The sequence below is a fragment of the Topomyia yanbarensis genome, chromosome 2 (genome assembly GCF_030247195.1).
Source record: "Topomyia yanbarensis strain Yona2022 chromosome 2, ASM3024719v1, whole genome shotgun sequence".
Lineage (NCBI taxonomy): Eukaryota > Metazoa > Arthropoda > Insecta > Diptera > Culicidae > Topomyia > Topomyia yanbarensis.
In genome coordinates this window covers 236,118,239-236,136,428 of record NC_080671.1, presented here as the reverse complement: position 1 = coordinate 236,136,428, position 18,190 = coordinate 236,118,239, and the positions used below count along the sequence as shown (strand labels likewise).

The following is an 18,190-nucleotide window of genomic DNA, read 5'->3' as shown; positions in this document are numbered from 1 at the left end:
TTTAACATTAACATTAACATTAACATTAACATTACATTAACATTAACATTAACATTAACATTAACATTAACATTAACATTAACATTAACATTAACATTAACATTACATTAACATTAACATTAACATTAACATTAACATTAACATTAACATTAACATTAACATTAACATTAACATTAACATTAACATTAACATTAACATTAACATTAACATTAACATATACATTAACATTAACATTAACATTAACATTAACATTAACATTAACATTAACATTAACATTAACATTAAACATTAACATTAACATTAACATTAACATTAACATTAACATTAACATTAACATTAACATTAACTTAACATTAACATTAACATTAACATTAACATTAACATTAACATTAACATTAACATTAACATTAACATTAACAATTAACATTAACATTAACATTAACATTAACATTAACATTAACATTAACATTAACATTAACATTAACATTAACATTAACATTAACATTAACATTAACATTAACATTAACATTAACATTAACATTAACATTAACATTAACATTAACATTAACATTAACATTAACATTAACATTAACATTAACATTAACATTAACATTAACATAACATTAACATTAACATTAACATTAACATTAACATTAACATTAACATTAACATTAACATTAACATTAACATTAACATTAACATTAACATTAACATTAACATTAACATTACATTAACATTAACATTAACATTAACATTAACTTAACTTAACATTAACATTAACATTAACATTAACATTAACATAACATTAACATTAACATTAACATTAACATTAACATTAACATTAACATTAACATTAACATTAACATAACATTAACATTAACATTAACATAACATTAACATTAACATAACATTAACATTAACATTAACATTAACATTAACATTAACATTAACATTAACATAACCATTAACATTAACATTAACATTACATTAACATTAACATTAACATTAACATTAACATTAAACATTAACATTAACATTAACATTACAACATTAACATTAACATTACATTAACATTAACATTAACATTAACATTAACATTAACATTAACATTAACATTAACATTAACATTAACATTAACATTAACATTAACATTAACATTAACATTAACATTAACATTAACATTAACATTAACATTAACATTAACATTAACATTAACATTAACATTAACATTAACATTAACATTAACATTAACATTAACATTAACATTAACATTAACATTAACATTAACATTAACATTAACATTAACATTAACATTAACATTAACATTAACATTAACATTAACATTAACATTAACATTAACATTAACATTAACATTAACATTAACATTAACATTAACATTAACATTAACATTAACATTAACATTAACATTAACATTAACATTAACATTAACATTAACATTAACATTAACATTAACATTAACATTAACATTAACATTAACATTAACATTAACATTAACATTAACATTAACATTAACATTAACATTAACATTAACATTAACATTAACATTAACATTAACATTAACATTAACATTAACATTAACATTAACATTAACATTAACATTAACATTAACATTAACATTAACATTAACATTAACATTAACATTAACATTAACATTAACATTAACATTAACATTAACATTAACATAACATTAACATTAACATTAACATTAACATTAACATTAACATTAACATTAACATTAACATTAACATTAACATTAACATTAACATTAACATTAACATTAACATTAACATTAACATTAACATTAACATTAACATTAACATTAACATTAACATTAACATTAACATTAACATTAACATTAACATTAACATTAACATTAACATTAACATTAACATTAACATTAACATTAACATTAACATTAACATTAACATTAACATTAACATTAACATTAACATTAACATTAACATTAACATTAACATTAACATTAACATTAACATTAACATTAACATTAACATTAACATTAACATTAACATTAACATTAACATTAACATTAACATTAACATTAACATTAACATTAACATTAACATTAACATTAACATTAACATTAACATTAACATTAACATTAACATTAACATTAACATTAACATTAACATTAACATTAACATTAACATTAACATTAACATTAACATTAACATTAACATTAACATTAACATTAACATTAACATTAACATTAACATTAACATTAACATTAACATTAACATTAACATTAACATTAACATTAACATTAACATTAACATTAACATTAACATTAACATTAACATTAACATTAACATTAACATTAACATTAACATTAACATTAACATTAACATTAACATTAACATTAACATTAACATTAACATTAACATTAACATTAACATTAACATTAACATTAACATTAACATTAACATTAACATTAACATTAACATTAACATTAACATTAACATTAACATTAACATTAACATTAACATTAACATTAACATTAACATTAACATTAACATTAACATTAACATTAACATTAACATTAACATTAACATAACATTAACATTAACATTAACATTAACATTAACATTAACATTAACATTAACATTAACATTAACATTAACATTAACATTAACATTAACATTAACATTAACATTAACATTAACATTAACATTAACATTAACATTAACATTAACATTAACATTAACATTAACATTAACATTAACATTAACATTAACATTAACATTAACATTAACATTAACATTAACATTAACATTAACATTAACATTAACATTAACATTAACATTAACATTAACATTAACATTAACATTAACATAACATTAACATTAACATTACATTAACATTAACATTAACATTAACATTAACATTAACATTAACATTAACATTAACATTAACATTAACATTAACATTAACATTAACATTAACATTAACATTAACATTAACATTAACATTAACATTAACATTAACATTAACATTAACATTAACATTAACATTAACATTAACATTAACATTAACATTAACATTAACATTAACATTAACATTAACATTAACATTAACATTAACATTAACATTAACATTAACATTAACATTAACATTAACATTAACATTAACATTAACATTAACATTAACATTAACATTAACATTAACATTAACATTAACATTAACATTAACATTAACATTAACATTAACATTAACATTAACATTAACATTAACATTAACATTAACATTAACATTAACATTAACATTAACATTAACATTAACATTAACATTAACATTAACATTAACATTAACATTAACATTAACATTAACATTAACATTAACATTAACATTAACATTAACATTAACATTAACATTAACATTAACATTAACATTAACATTAACATTAACATTAACATTAACATTAACATTAACATTAACATTAACATTAACATTAACATTAACATTAACATTAACATTAACATTAACATTAACATTAACATTAACATTAACATTAACATTAACATTAACATTAACATTAACATTAACATTAACATTAACATTAACATTAACATTAACATTAACATTAACATTAACATTAACATTAACATTAACATTAACATTAACATTAACATTAACATTAACATTAACATTAACATTAACATTAACATTAACATTAACATTAACATTAACATTAACATTAACATTAACATTAACATTAACATTAACATTAACATTAACATTAACATTAACATTAACATTAACATTAACATTAACATTAACATTAACATTAACATTAACATTAACATTAACATTAACATTAACATTAACATTAACATTAACATTAACATTAACATTAACATTAACATTAACATTAACATTAACATTAACATTAACATTAACATTAACATTAACATTAACATTAACATTAACATTAACATTAACATTAACATTAACATTAACATTAACATTAACATTAACATTAACATTAACATTAACATTAACATTAACATTAACATTAACATTAACATTAACATTAACATTAACATTAACATTAACATTAACATTAACATTAACATTAACATTAACATTAACATTAACATTAACATTAACATTAACATTAACATTAACATTAACATTAACATTAACATTAACATTAACATTAACATTAACATTAACATTAACATTAACATTAAACATTAACATTAACATTAACATTAACATTAACATTAACATTAACATTAACATTAACATTAACATTAACATTAACATTAACATTAACATTAACATTAACATTAACATTAACATTAACATTAACATTAACATTAACATTAACATTAACATTAACATTAACATTAACATTAACATTAACATTAACATTAACATTAACATTAACATTAACATTAACATTAACATTAACATTAACATTAACATTAACATTAACATTAACATTAACATTAACATTAACATTAACATTAACATTAACATTAACATTAACATTAACATTAACATTAACATTAACATTAACATTAACATTAACATTAACATTAACATTAACATTAACATTAACATTAACATTAACATTAACATTAACATTAACATTAACATTAACATTAACATTAACATTAACATTAACATTAACATTAACATTAACATTAACATTAACATTAACATTAACATTAACATTAACATTAACATTAACATTAACATTAACATTAACATTAACATTAACATTAACATTAACATTAACATTAACATTAACATTAACATTAACATTAACATTAACATTAACATTAACATTAACATTAACATTAACATTAACATTAACATTAACATTAACATTAACATTAACATTAACATTAACATTAACATTAACATTAACATTAACATTAACATTAACATTAACATTAACATTAACATTAACATTAACATTAACATTAACTACATTAACATTAACATTAACATTAACATTAACATTAACATTAACATTAACATTAACATTAACATTAACATTAACATTAACATTAACATTAACATTAACATTAACATTAACATTAACATTAACATTAACATTAACATTAACATTAACATTAACATTAACATTAACATTAACATTAACATTAACATTAACATTAACATTAACATTAACATTAACATTAACATTAACATTAACATTAACATTAACATTAACATTAACATTAACATTAACATTAACATTAACATTAACATTAACATTAACATTAACATTAACATTAACATTAACATTAACATTAACATTAACATTAACATTAACATTAACATTAACATTAACATTAACATTAACATTAACATTAACATTAACATTAACATTAACATTAACATTAACATTAACATTAACATTAACATTAACATTAACATTAACATTAACATTAACATTAACATTAACATTAACATTAACATTAACATTAACATTAACATTAACATTAACATTAACATTAACATTAACATTAACATTAACATTAACATTAACATTAACATTAACATTAACATTAACATTAACATTAACATTAACATTAACATTAACATTAACATTAACATTAACATTAACATTAACATTAACATTAACATTAACATTAACATTAACATTAACATTAACATTAACATTAACATTAACATTAACATTAACATTAACATTAACATTAACATTAACATTAACATTAACATTAACATTAACATTAACATTAACATTAACATTAACATTAACATTAACATTAACATTAACATTAACATTAACATTAACATTAACATTAACATTAACATTAACATTAACATTAACATTAACATTAACATTAACATTAACATTAACATTAACATTAACATTAACATTAACATTAACATTAACATTAACATTAACATTAACATTAACATTAACATTAACATTAACATTAACATTAACATTAACATTAACATTAACATTAACATTAACATTAACATTAACATTAACATTAACATTAACATTAACATTAACATTAACATTAACATTAACATTAACATTAACATTAACATTAACATTAACATTAACATTAACATTAACATTAACATTAACATTAACATTAACATTAACATTAACATTAACATTAACATTAACATTAACATTAACATTAACATTAACATTAACATTAACATTAACATTAACATTAACATTAACATTAACATTAACATTAACATTAACATTAACATTAACATTAACATTAACATTAACATTAACATTAACATTAACATTAACATTAACATTAACATTAACATTAACATTAACATTAACATTAACATTAACATTAACATTAACATTAACATTAACATTAACATTAACATTAACATTAACATTAACATTAACATTAACATTAACATTAACATTAACATTAACATTAACATTAACATTAACATTAACATTAACATTAACATTAACATTAACATTAACATTAACATTAACATTAACATTAACATTAACATTAACATTAACATTAACATTAACATTAACATTAACATTAACATTAACATTAACATTAACATTAACATTAACATTAACATTAACATTAACATTAACATTAACATTAACATTAACATTAACATTAACATTAACATTAACATTAACATTAACATTAACATTAACATTAACATTAACATTAACATTAACATTAACATTAACATTAACATTAACATTAACATTAACATTAACATTAACATTAACATTAACATTAACATTAACATTAACATTAACATTAACATTAACATTAACATTAACATTAACATTAACATTAACATTAACATTAACATTAACATTAACATTAACATTAACATTAACATTAACATTAACATTAACATTAACATTAACATTAACATTAACATTAACATTAACATTAACATTAACATTAACATTAACATTAACATTAACATTAACATTAACATTAACATTAACATTAACATTAACATTAACATTAACATTAACATTAACATTAACATTAACATTAACATTAACATTAACATTAACATTAACATTAACATTAACATTAACATTAACATTAACATTAACATTAACATTAACATTAACATTAACATTAACATTAACATTAACATTAACATTAACATTAACATTAACATTAACATTAACATTAACATTAACATTAACATTAACATTAACATTAACATTAACATTAACATTAACATTAACATTAACATTAACATTAACATTAACATTAACATTAACATTAACATTAACATTAACATTAACATTAACATTAACATTAACATTAACATTAACATTAACATTAACATTAACATTAACATTAACATTAACATTAACATTAACATTAACATTAACATTAACATTAACATTAACATTAACATTAACATTAACATTAACATTAACATTAACATTAACATTAACATTAACATTAACATTAACATTAACATTAACATTAACATTAACATTAACATTAACATTAACATTAACATTAACATTAACATTAACATTAACATTAACATTAACATTAACATTAACATTAACATTAACATTAACATTAACATTAACATTAACATTAACATTAACATTAACATTAACATTAACATTAACATTAACATTAACATTAACATTAACATTAACATTAACATTAACATTAACATTAACATTAACATTAACATTAACATTAACATTAACATTAACATTAACATTAACATTAACATTAACATTAACATTAACATTAACATTAACATTAACATTAACATTAACATTAACATTAACATTAACATTAACATTAACATTAACATTAACATTAACATTAACATTAACATTAACATTAACATTAACATTAACATTAACATTAACATTAACATTAACATTAACATTAACATTAACATTAACATTAACATTAACATTAACATTAACATTAACATTAACATTAACATTAACATTAACATTAACATTAACATTAACATTAACATTAACATTAACATTAACATTAACATTAACATTAACATTAACATTAACATTAACATTAACATTAACATTAACATTAACATTAACATTAACATTAACATTAACATTAACATTAACATTAACATTAACATTAACATTAACATTAACATTAACATTAACATTAACATTAACATTAACATTAACATTAACATTAACATTAACATTAACATTAACATTAACATTAACATTAACATTAACATTAACATTAACATTAACATTAACATTAACATTAACATTAACATTAACATTAACATTAACATTAACATTAACATTAACATTAACATTAACATTAACATTAACATTAACATTAACATTAACATTAACATTAACATTAACATTAACATTAACATTAACATTAACATTAACATTAACATTAACATTAACATTAACATTAACATTAACATTAACATTAACATTAACATTAACATTAACATTAACATTAACATTAACATTAACATTAACATTAACATTAACATTAACATTAACATTAACATTAACATTAACATTAACATTAACATTAACATTAACATTAACATTAACATTAACATTAACATTAACATTAACATTAACATTAACATTAACATTAACATTAACATTAACATTAACATTAACATTAACATTAACATTAACATTAACATTAACATTAACATTAACATTAACATTAACATTAACATTAACATTAACATTAACATTAACATTAACATTAACATTAACATTAACATTAACATTAACATTAACATTAACATTAACATTAACATTAACATTAACATTAACATTAACATTAACATTAACATTAACATTAACATTAACATTAACATTAACATTAACATTAACATTAACATTAACATTAACATTAACATTAACATTAACATTAACATTAACATTAACATTAACATTAACATTAACATTAACATTAACATTAACATTAACATTAACATTAACATTAACATTAACATTAACATTAACATTAACATTAACATTAACATTAACATTAACATTAACATTAACATTAACATTAACATTAACATTAACATTAACATTAACATTAACATTAACATTAACATTAACATTAACATTAACATTAACATTAACATTAACATTAACATTAACATTAACATTAACATTAACATTAACATTAACATTAACATTAACATTAACATTAACATTAACATTAACATTAACATTAACATTAACATTAACATTAACATTAACATTAACATTAACATTAACATTAACATTAACATTAACATTAACATTAACATTAACATTAACATTAACATTAACATTAACATTAACATTAACATTAACATTAACATTAACATTAACATTAACATTAACATTAACATTAACATTAACATTAACATTAACATTAACATTAACATTAACATTAACATTAACATTAACATTAACATTAACATTAACATTAACATTAACATTAACATTAACATTAACATTAACATTAACATTAACATTAACATTAACATTAACATTAACATTAACATTAACATTAACATTAACATTAACATTAACATTAACATTAACATTAACATTAACATTAACATTAACATTAACATTAACATTAACATTAACATTAACATTAACATTAACATTAACATTAACATTAACATTAACATTAACATTAACATTAACATTAACATTAACATTAACATTAACATTAACATTAACATTAACATTAACATTAACATTAACATTAACATTAACATTAACATTAACATTAACATTAACATTAACATTAACATTAACATTAACATTAACATTAACATTAACATTAACATTAACATTAACATTAACATTAACATTAACATTAACATTAACATTAACATTAACATTAACATTAACATTAACATTAACATTAACATTAACATTAACATTAACATTAACATTAACATTAACATTAACATTAACATTAACATTAACATTAACATTAACATTAACATTAACATTAACATTAACATTAACATTAACATTAACATTAACATTAACATTAACATTAACATTAACATTAACATTAACATTAACATTAACATTAACATTAACATTAACATTAACATTAACATTAACATTAACATTAACATTAACATTAACATTAACATTAACATTAACATTAACATTAACATTAACATTAACATTAACATTAACATTAACATTAACATTAACATTAACATTAACATTAACATTAACATTAACATTAACATTAACATTAACATTAACATTAACATTAACATTAACATTAACATTAACATTAACATTAACATTAACATTAACATTAACATTAACATTAACATTAACATTAACATTAACATTAACATTAACATTAACATTAACATTAACATTAACATTAACATTAACATTAACATTAACATTAACATTAACATTAACATTAACATTAACATTAACATTAACATTAACATTAACATTAACATTAACATTAACATTAACATTAACATTAACATTAACATTAACATTAACATTAACATTAACATTAACATTAACATTAACATTAACATTAACATTAACATTAACATTAACATTAACATTAACATTAACATTAACATTAACATTAACATTAACATTAACATTAACATTAACATTAACATTAACATTAACATTAACATTAACATTAACATTAACATTAACATTAACATTAACATTAACATTAACATTAACATTAACATTAACATTAACATTAACATTAACATTAACATTAACATTAACATTAACATTAACATTAACATTAACATTAACATTAACATTAACATTAACATTAACATTAACATTAACATTAACATTAACATTAACATTAACATTAACATTAACATTAACATTAACATTAACATTAACATTAACATTAACATTAACATTAACATTAACATTAACATTAACATTAACATTAACATTAACATTAACATTAACATTAACATTAACATTAACATTAACATTAACATTAACATTAACATTAACATTAACATTAACATTAACATTAACATTAACATTAACATTAACATTAACATTAACATTAACATTAACATTAACATTAACATTAACATTAACATTAACATTAACATTAACATTAACATTAACATTAACATTAACATTAACATTAACATTAACATTAACATTAACATTAACATTAACATTAACATTAACATTAACATTAACATTAACATTAACATTAACATTAACATTAACATTAACATTAACATTAACATTAACATTAACATTAACATTAACATTAACATTAACATTAACATTAACATTAACATTAACATTAACATTAACATTAACATTAACATTAACATTAACATTAACATTAACATTAACATTAACATTAACATTAACATTAACATTAACATTAACATTAACATTAACATTAACATTAACATTAACATTAACATTAACATTAACATTAACATTAACATTAACATTAACATTAACATTAACATTAACATTAACATTAACATTAACATTAACATTAACATTAACATTAACATTAACATTAACATTAACATTAACATTAACATTAACATTAACATTAACATTAACATTAACATTAACATTAACATTAACATTAACATTAACATTAACATTAACATTAACATTAACATTAACATTAACATTAACATTAACATTAACATTAACATTAACATTAACATTAACATTAACATTAACATTAACATTAACATTAACATTAACATTAACATTAACATTAACATTAACATTAACATTAACATTAACATTAACATTAACATTAACATTAACATTAACATTAACATTAACATTAACATTAACATTAACATTAACATTAACATTAACATTAACATTAACATTAACATTAACATTAACATTAACATTAACATTAACATTAACATTAACATTAACATTAACATTAACATTAACATTAACATTAACATTAACATTAACATTAACATTAACATTAACATTAACATTAACATTAACATTAACATTAACATTAACATTAACATTAACATTAACATTAACATTAACATTAACATTAACATTAACATTAACATTAACATTAACATTAACATTAACATTAACATTAACATTAACATTAACATTAACATTAACATTAACATTAACATTAACATTAACATTAACATTAACATTAACATTAACATTAACATTAACATTAACATTAACATTAACATTAACATTAACATTAACATTAACATTAACATTAACATTAACATTAACATTAACATTAACATTAACATTAACATTAACATTAACATTAACATTAACATTAACATTAACATTAACATTAACATTAACATTAACATTAACATTAACATTAACATTAACATTAACATTAACATTAACATTAACATTAACATTAACATTAACATTAACATTAACATTAACATTAACATTAACATTAACATTAACATTAACATTAACATTAACATTAACATTAACATTAACATTAACATTAACATTAACATTAACATTAACATTAACATTAACATTAACATTAACATTAACATTAACATTAACATTAACATTAACATTAACATTAACATTAACATTAACATTAACATTAACATTAACATTAACATTAACATTAACATTAACATTAACATTAACATTAACATTAACATTAACATTAACATTAACATTAACATTAACATTAACATTAACATTAACATTAACATTAACATTAACATTAACATTAACATTAACATTAACATTAACATTAACATTAACATTAACATTAACATTAACATTAACATTAACATTAACATTAACATTAACATTAACATTAACATTAACATTAACATTAACATTAACATTAACATTAACATTAACATTAACATTAACATTAACATTAACATTAACATTAACATTAACATTAACATTAACATTAACATTAACATTAACATTAACATTAACATTAACATTAACATTAACATTAACATTAACATTAACATTAACATTAACATTAACATTAACATTAACATTAACATTAACATTAACATTAACATTAACATTAACATTAACATTAACATTAACATTAACATTAACATTAACATTAACATTAACATTAACATTAACATTAACATTAACATTAACATTAACATTAACATTAACATTAACATTAACATTAACATTAACATTAACATTAACATTAACATTAACATTAACATTAACATTAACATTAACATTAACATTAACATTAACATTAACATTAACATTAACATTAACATTAACATTAACATTAACATTAACATTAACATTAACATTAACATTAACATTAACATTAACATTAACATTAACATTAACATTAACATTAACATTAACATTAACATTAACATTAACATTAACATTAACATTAACATTAACATTAACATTAACATTAACATTAACATTAACATTAACATTAACATTAACATTAACATTAACATTAACATTAACATTAACATTAACATTAACATTAACATTAACATTAACATTAACATTAACATTAACATTAACATTAACATTAACATTAACATTAACATTAACATTAACATTAACATTAACATTAACATTAACATTAACATTAACATTAACATTAACATTAACATTAACATTAACATTAACATTAACATTAACATTAACATTAACATTAACATTAACATTAACATTAACATTAACATTAACATTAACATTAACATTAACATTAACATTAACATTAACATTAACATTAACATTAACATTAACATTAACATTAACATTAACATTAACATTAACATAAACATAAAAGTGTGGTTTTTGAAGCATTCAAAACTTTCCGAAACATTACAAAAATGTCAAAAATCAAATAAAAAAAAACAAATCGAAAAAACACCTTTAAAGGGGATATATCGACATGTACATCTTTTTCACTTTATAACATTTTATATCTTCGACAAAGTTTCTCACAATAAATTCTCTACACACTTTCCCGAGACACTTTACAATTTCAGCAGTAATTGAAAAAGTTAAGTTTTTCATCTGAATATATACCCCCTTAAATCAAAGTTTGCCAACATCATATTAAATTGCTCGAAAAATGAAGCCTGCCTGAAGACATCGAAATACTATAACTAATAGTTTTGTTGCAAATATGATTGTCCGGCTTTTTTGAATTTCGTCCCGCTGTGCGCCGGGGACTAGACTGAGTAGACCGCGACGGGAGATCACCAGTCGCGGGTCGTCGGGGTACCAGTGAACCAGAATCTCCGAACTGACCTCGACACCTCGTTGGTTGGCTCGGTTTCGGGAGAACTTTTCTCGTCCGAGAATTCTCTGTCGGAATGGGCTAGGTCCACCGTCGGGGACTAAACCGAGTAGTTCGCGAACAAGTCAGGATCTTAACGAGTAAGTTGTGCTGAATGGTACAAGGGAGCCGAGTCGTGCTGCTAAATGATACAAGGGGACCGAAGAGCTCGGTAAATTAGACAACCTGAAGTTTGCCTCCCAGATTGTCTTCGTAGGAAAAGAGCAGTAAGTCTCGACCTACAGCTAGCTTTCCAATTGCTATGCAGAAACTACCAGCCTCCGTTGATGTTCGAGAACTGGTGGTGTGGCACTCTTTAGTGGTGCTGTAATCCTACTGAAGAAACTAACTACTAAGTAGTTGGATTAGAGTGGGTGCTATGCACATAAAAAACCCTTCCCGAAGTAATGCCGTAAGATACCGGGGAGGAATCCGGTTCTGGGCAAGCGCAGTGGTTTTAGCTGGTCGGGTGGCAGTCCATACCCGTTCCCTGAGACGTTGGGTTTTATACATTTTTTCCTGCTCACTCAGGGCTTTTTTGAAAGATTTTTTGGGTCTTTGTCGTACTTTAATAAAAATAATTCGCTTCTAGCATTTGCAGAATACACGTCATATTTACAACCAAAATTTTAAATCCTTCGAAAAGTTTTTCTTGCATTCTCTAGTTAAAACTTATTGTTTTGACTGAATATGATATATTTGTTGAGTTTTTGAATTTTATAGAATTGAACAGTTTTCAACCACTGATAACTCGGGAACTTTTCCGTGCATCGAATATTTACCAATTCAGATATCAAATAAGGGAAATATATTCTTCAGAATGTTAATATTTGTTTTGATTATATAACCCAAACCATTTTGTACATAATTGTTTTATTCCACTATGTCTGACAAGAGATCGAAAATATTTCACGTCATATCATCCAATTTAACGTAATTCCTTTTAAACTAGTCTAGGTTCACTCAAACGATTTTGTTAAGCGGAATTGCTTGCACAAATATTAAAATATATACCCATTACAAAAAAATCGTGGAAAATTTACATAATTTACAAAAGCATCCTACCTGCCTGATGATGCTTCAGAGCACCGCTTCAGATGTGTGCCTTACACTATTATTTTAAGGTAATGTTTGCTTTGCGCTTCAATAATGTTATTTTCTAATAGGCGAATGAACAATGTCGCGGATGGGATAGGGCTTATATAGCTTTTACGTACCTTCCTTTATGTAGCTATCGTTGTAAAAATTTGGCATTTCCCATCCATCTTCCTCGTCATCGTAATAGTGGGCATAAGTGCTGTGGTGAGAGGGAGCTATACTCTCTGCATATGGGGTGTGGGCTCCATAGTAGAAGTTGATTTGTGATCCAGTTTGATCTGCAGCTGGCGATAATATCTTTTTGGGATCACGTCGTTTATTCGCTCTACAATGGATGGAAATATTAAATTGACGTTCAAGAATCAACAGCGCTGAATGATTGTTTTCGCTTACCTAGCACAGATCATCCAAATTAACAATACGATCAGTATTATAAAAATCACTGTAGCAGCAATGCCACCCGCAATGTAAGCAAACTCGGATCGTTCGGTGCACTTGACGCCAGTAAAGGATCCTTTACATCTACAGGATGGAATGCCCTTTATGTCTTTCACACATTGACCGGCATTTTCGCAAAATGCGTCACACACATCTGTAGAGCACATGTTTATTTGTGTAACAAGGAGAGTATTTGATTTTTTTTTGTAATACCTGTACATTGCATTCCCGTGCCATTGAATCCTGCTCTGCACTCACATTTGAAGTCGAAAGAATCTGGCATTAGGATGCAGAATGCATTGGGGTCACAATGCTGCTGGTCTGCTTGTACGTTTGCACAAGGATTCATACATTCCTCTTTACTAGTCTGTAAATTATTATGAAGATATTATGACTATAAATTATTATGAGGCGGAAGATTATATATACATTTCAATTAGTTTGAAAAATATAGGGAAAATTGTTCTTCTCTACACTTATGGTATTTTACCTAAAGAGAAGTTCACATTGCGGAAATTAATAAATATGAGAAAAGTGAAGGTCTGTTGCAGTGTTCCCTGGACCTCACCAAGCTCTCGCCGGGTGCAAACATATTGGGTACGCGTACATCACCGAACTCTTGTACTCGCTCTGTCTAGGTTTGCCTTTGCTTCGTGCATGTACCGTACTCAGCAATTTGTATCCGAATACTCGATCGGCCCAGCCCAGATATTTATACTTGTAGGAAATACTAGGACACGTCAAAAATGTGCAATCATTTTCGTCATGATCAGATCATGTTTGTCATGTTTATTTACTATCACGACTCGCCTGTAAAAATGTTCAAAATCTCCGTATGCAGCAAAATGTTGAGTAAGTTTGACATAAATTGTTGATTAACTTTAACTTTATAAAAGGTATTGTGATAATGAATTAAGCGACGACGAATTACAACTTATTTCGAATGAAATCAACCGGACTCATGAATCAGGTACAAGTTTAGGTACAAATTGCTAAGTGCGGTACGAACCCGAAGCATGAGCACAAAACGAAACACAAAACCTGGTTGTACCTGTGTACCGCGCAGGGAAGACTGTATTGAACATAACCAGCTATTGAATCATAGTTTGGATAAATGAGAAAGGCACAATTCTCGACGAACATATAATTAGGGCTTATAAGCTAACTGTTAAAATTCACTTTGAATGAAAATTCCGGACAAACGGTTACTCGCTAATCACAGATGTTGGCAGTAAACAAAAGAGAAATATTTTCTCTTTCATTAATTGCTGAGCTAGTAACGGTTTGTCCGAAATTTCCATTCAAAGAGAATTTTGACAGTTGGCTGTTACGCACTAATTATATGTTTATTTATTTATTTATTCATTTATTCAATTTTTACCTTTTTTTTGTTAACCATTTTGTTAACGACCTATTGAGTCAATTTGTCAACAGTTTTTACGGCATTTAATTCGCAAGGGACTGGAAGGTGAAGTATATTTTTCAATACTTAGAGCCATAGTACTCAAGGGAGAGCAAGGTGTTGAAGGGAGAAAGTTTAGAAAAGCGTGGAAGGATCATATATGCAAGCTTAGAGCTCACGGCCTGCCGTAGACTCAGGTGATTCGCATTTCTAATGCCAAAAGACCCTGACTCCTACGGTAGCAGACAAAAGGTTAAGTCGCCGGTGAGCTCTAAGCTTGCATAAATGATCCTTCCACGCTTTTCTAAACTTTCTCCCTTCAACACCTTGCTCTTCCTTGAGTACTATGGCTCTAAATATTGAAAAATATACTTCACCTTCCAGTCCCTTGCTAATTAAATGTCGTAAAAACTGTTAACAAAATGGTTAATAAAAAAATGGTAAAAATAGAACTTACCGTGATGGGGATCCATCGTTGCAGCTTTGTTCACCCAAGCTGCCGACACCGTGCAAATCAGCAACACATGTGACCATATATCACAGACGCTGAGACAGTCACAATAGTCGATAAAATAAAATCACTCAGGCTGGCAATTGGTGAGGGAACAAACAAAACTGGCTCATTTCAATGAGTCAACGTCGCAAATGCTTAGTGTGGAAGTTTACCGTGACTTAACTTTTTGTCGGTTCGGACAGCATGAAGTAACAAGTTACTTTACGCTTGTCCGGACATGCCGTAGACTCAGGTGATTCGCATTTCTAATGCCAAAAGACCCTGACTCCTACGGTAGCAGACAAAAGGTTAAGTCGCCGGTGAGCTCTAAGCTTGCATATATGATCCTTCCACGCTTTTCTAAACTTTCTCCCTTCAACACCTTGCTCTCCCTTGAGTACTATGGCTCTAAATATTGAAAAATATACTTCACCT

General features: G+C 22.0%; 1 protein-coding gene across 1 annotated transcript in view; it reads right to left on the bottom strand.

The window, feature by feature from the left end:
* Positions 1 to 18,190, bottom strand: part of LOC131682967 (uncharacterized) — a 646,631-nt gene that overhangs the window by 12,238 nt on the left and 616,203 nt on the right. The window contains exons 18-20 of the mRNA XM_058964798.1: positions 16,074 to 16,227; positions 15,816 to 16,014; positions 15,542 to 15,747 (exon numbers count right to left, since the gene is read on the bottom strand). Of these exons, the coding sequence (XP_058820781.1) occupies positions 15,542 to 15,747; positions 15,816 to 16,014; positions 16,074 to 16,227 (559 nt within the window). The remainder of the gene's footprint in view (positions 1 to 15,541; positions 15,748 to 15,815; positions 16,015 to 16,073; positions 16,228 to 18,190) is intronic.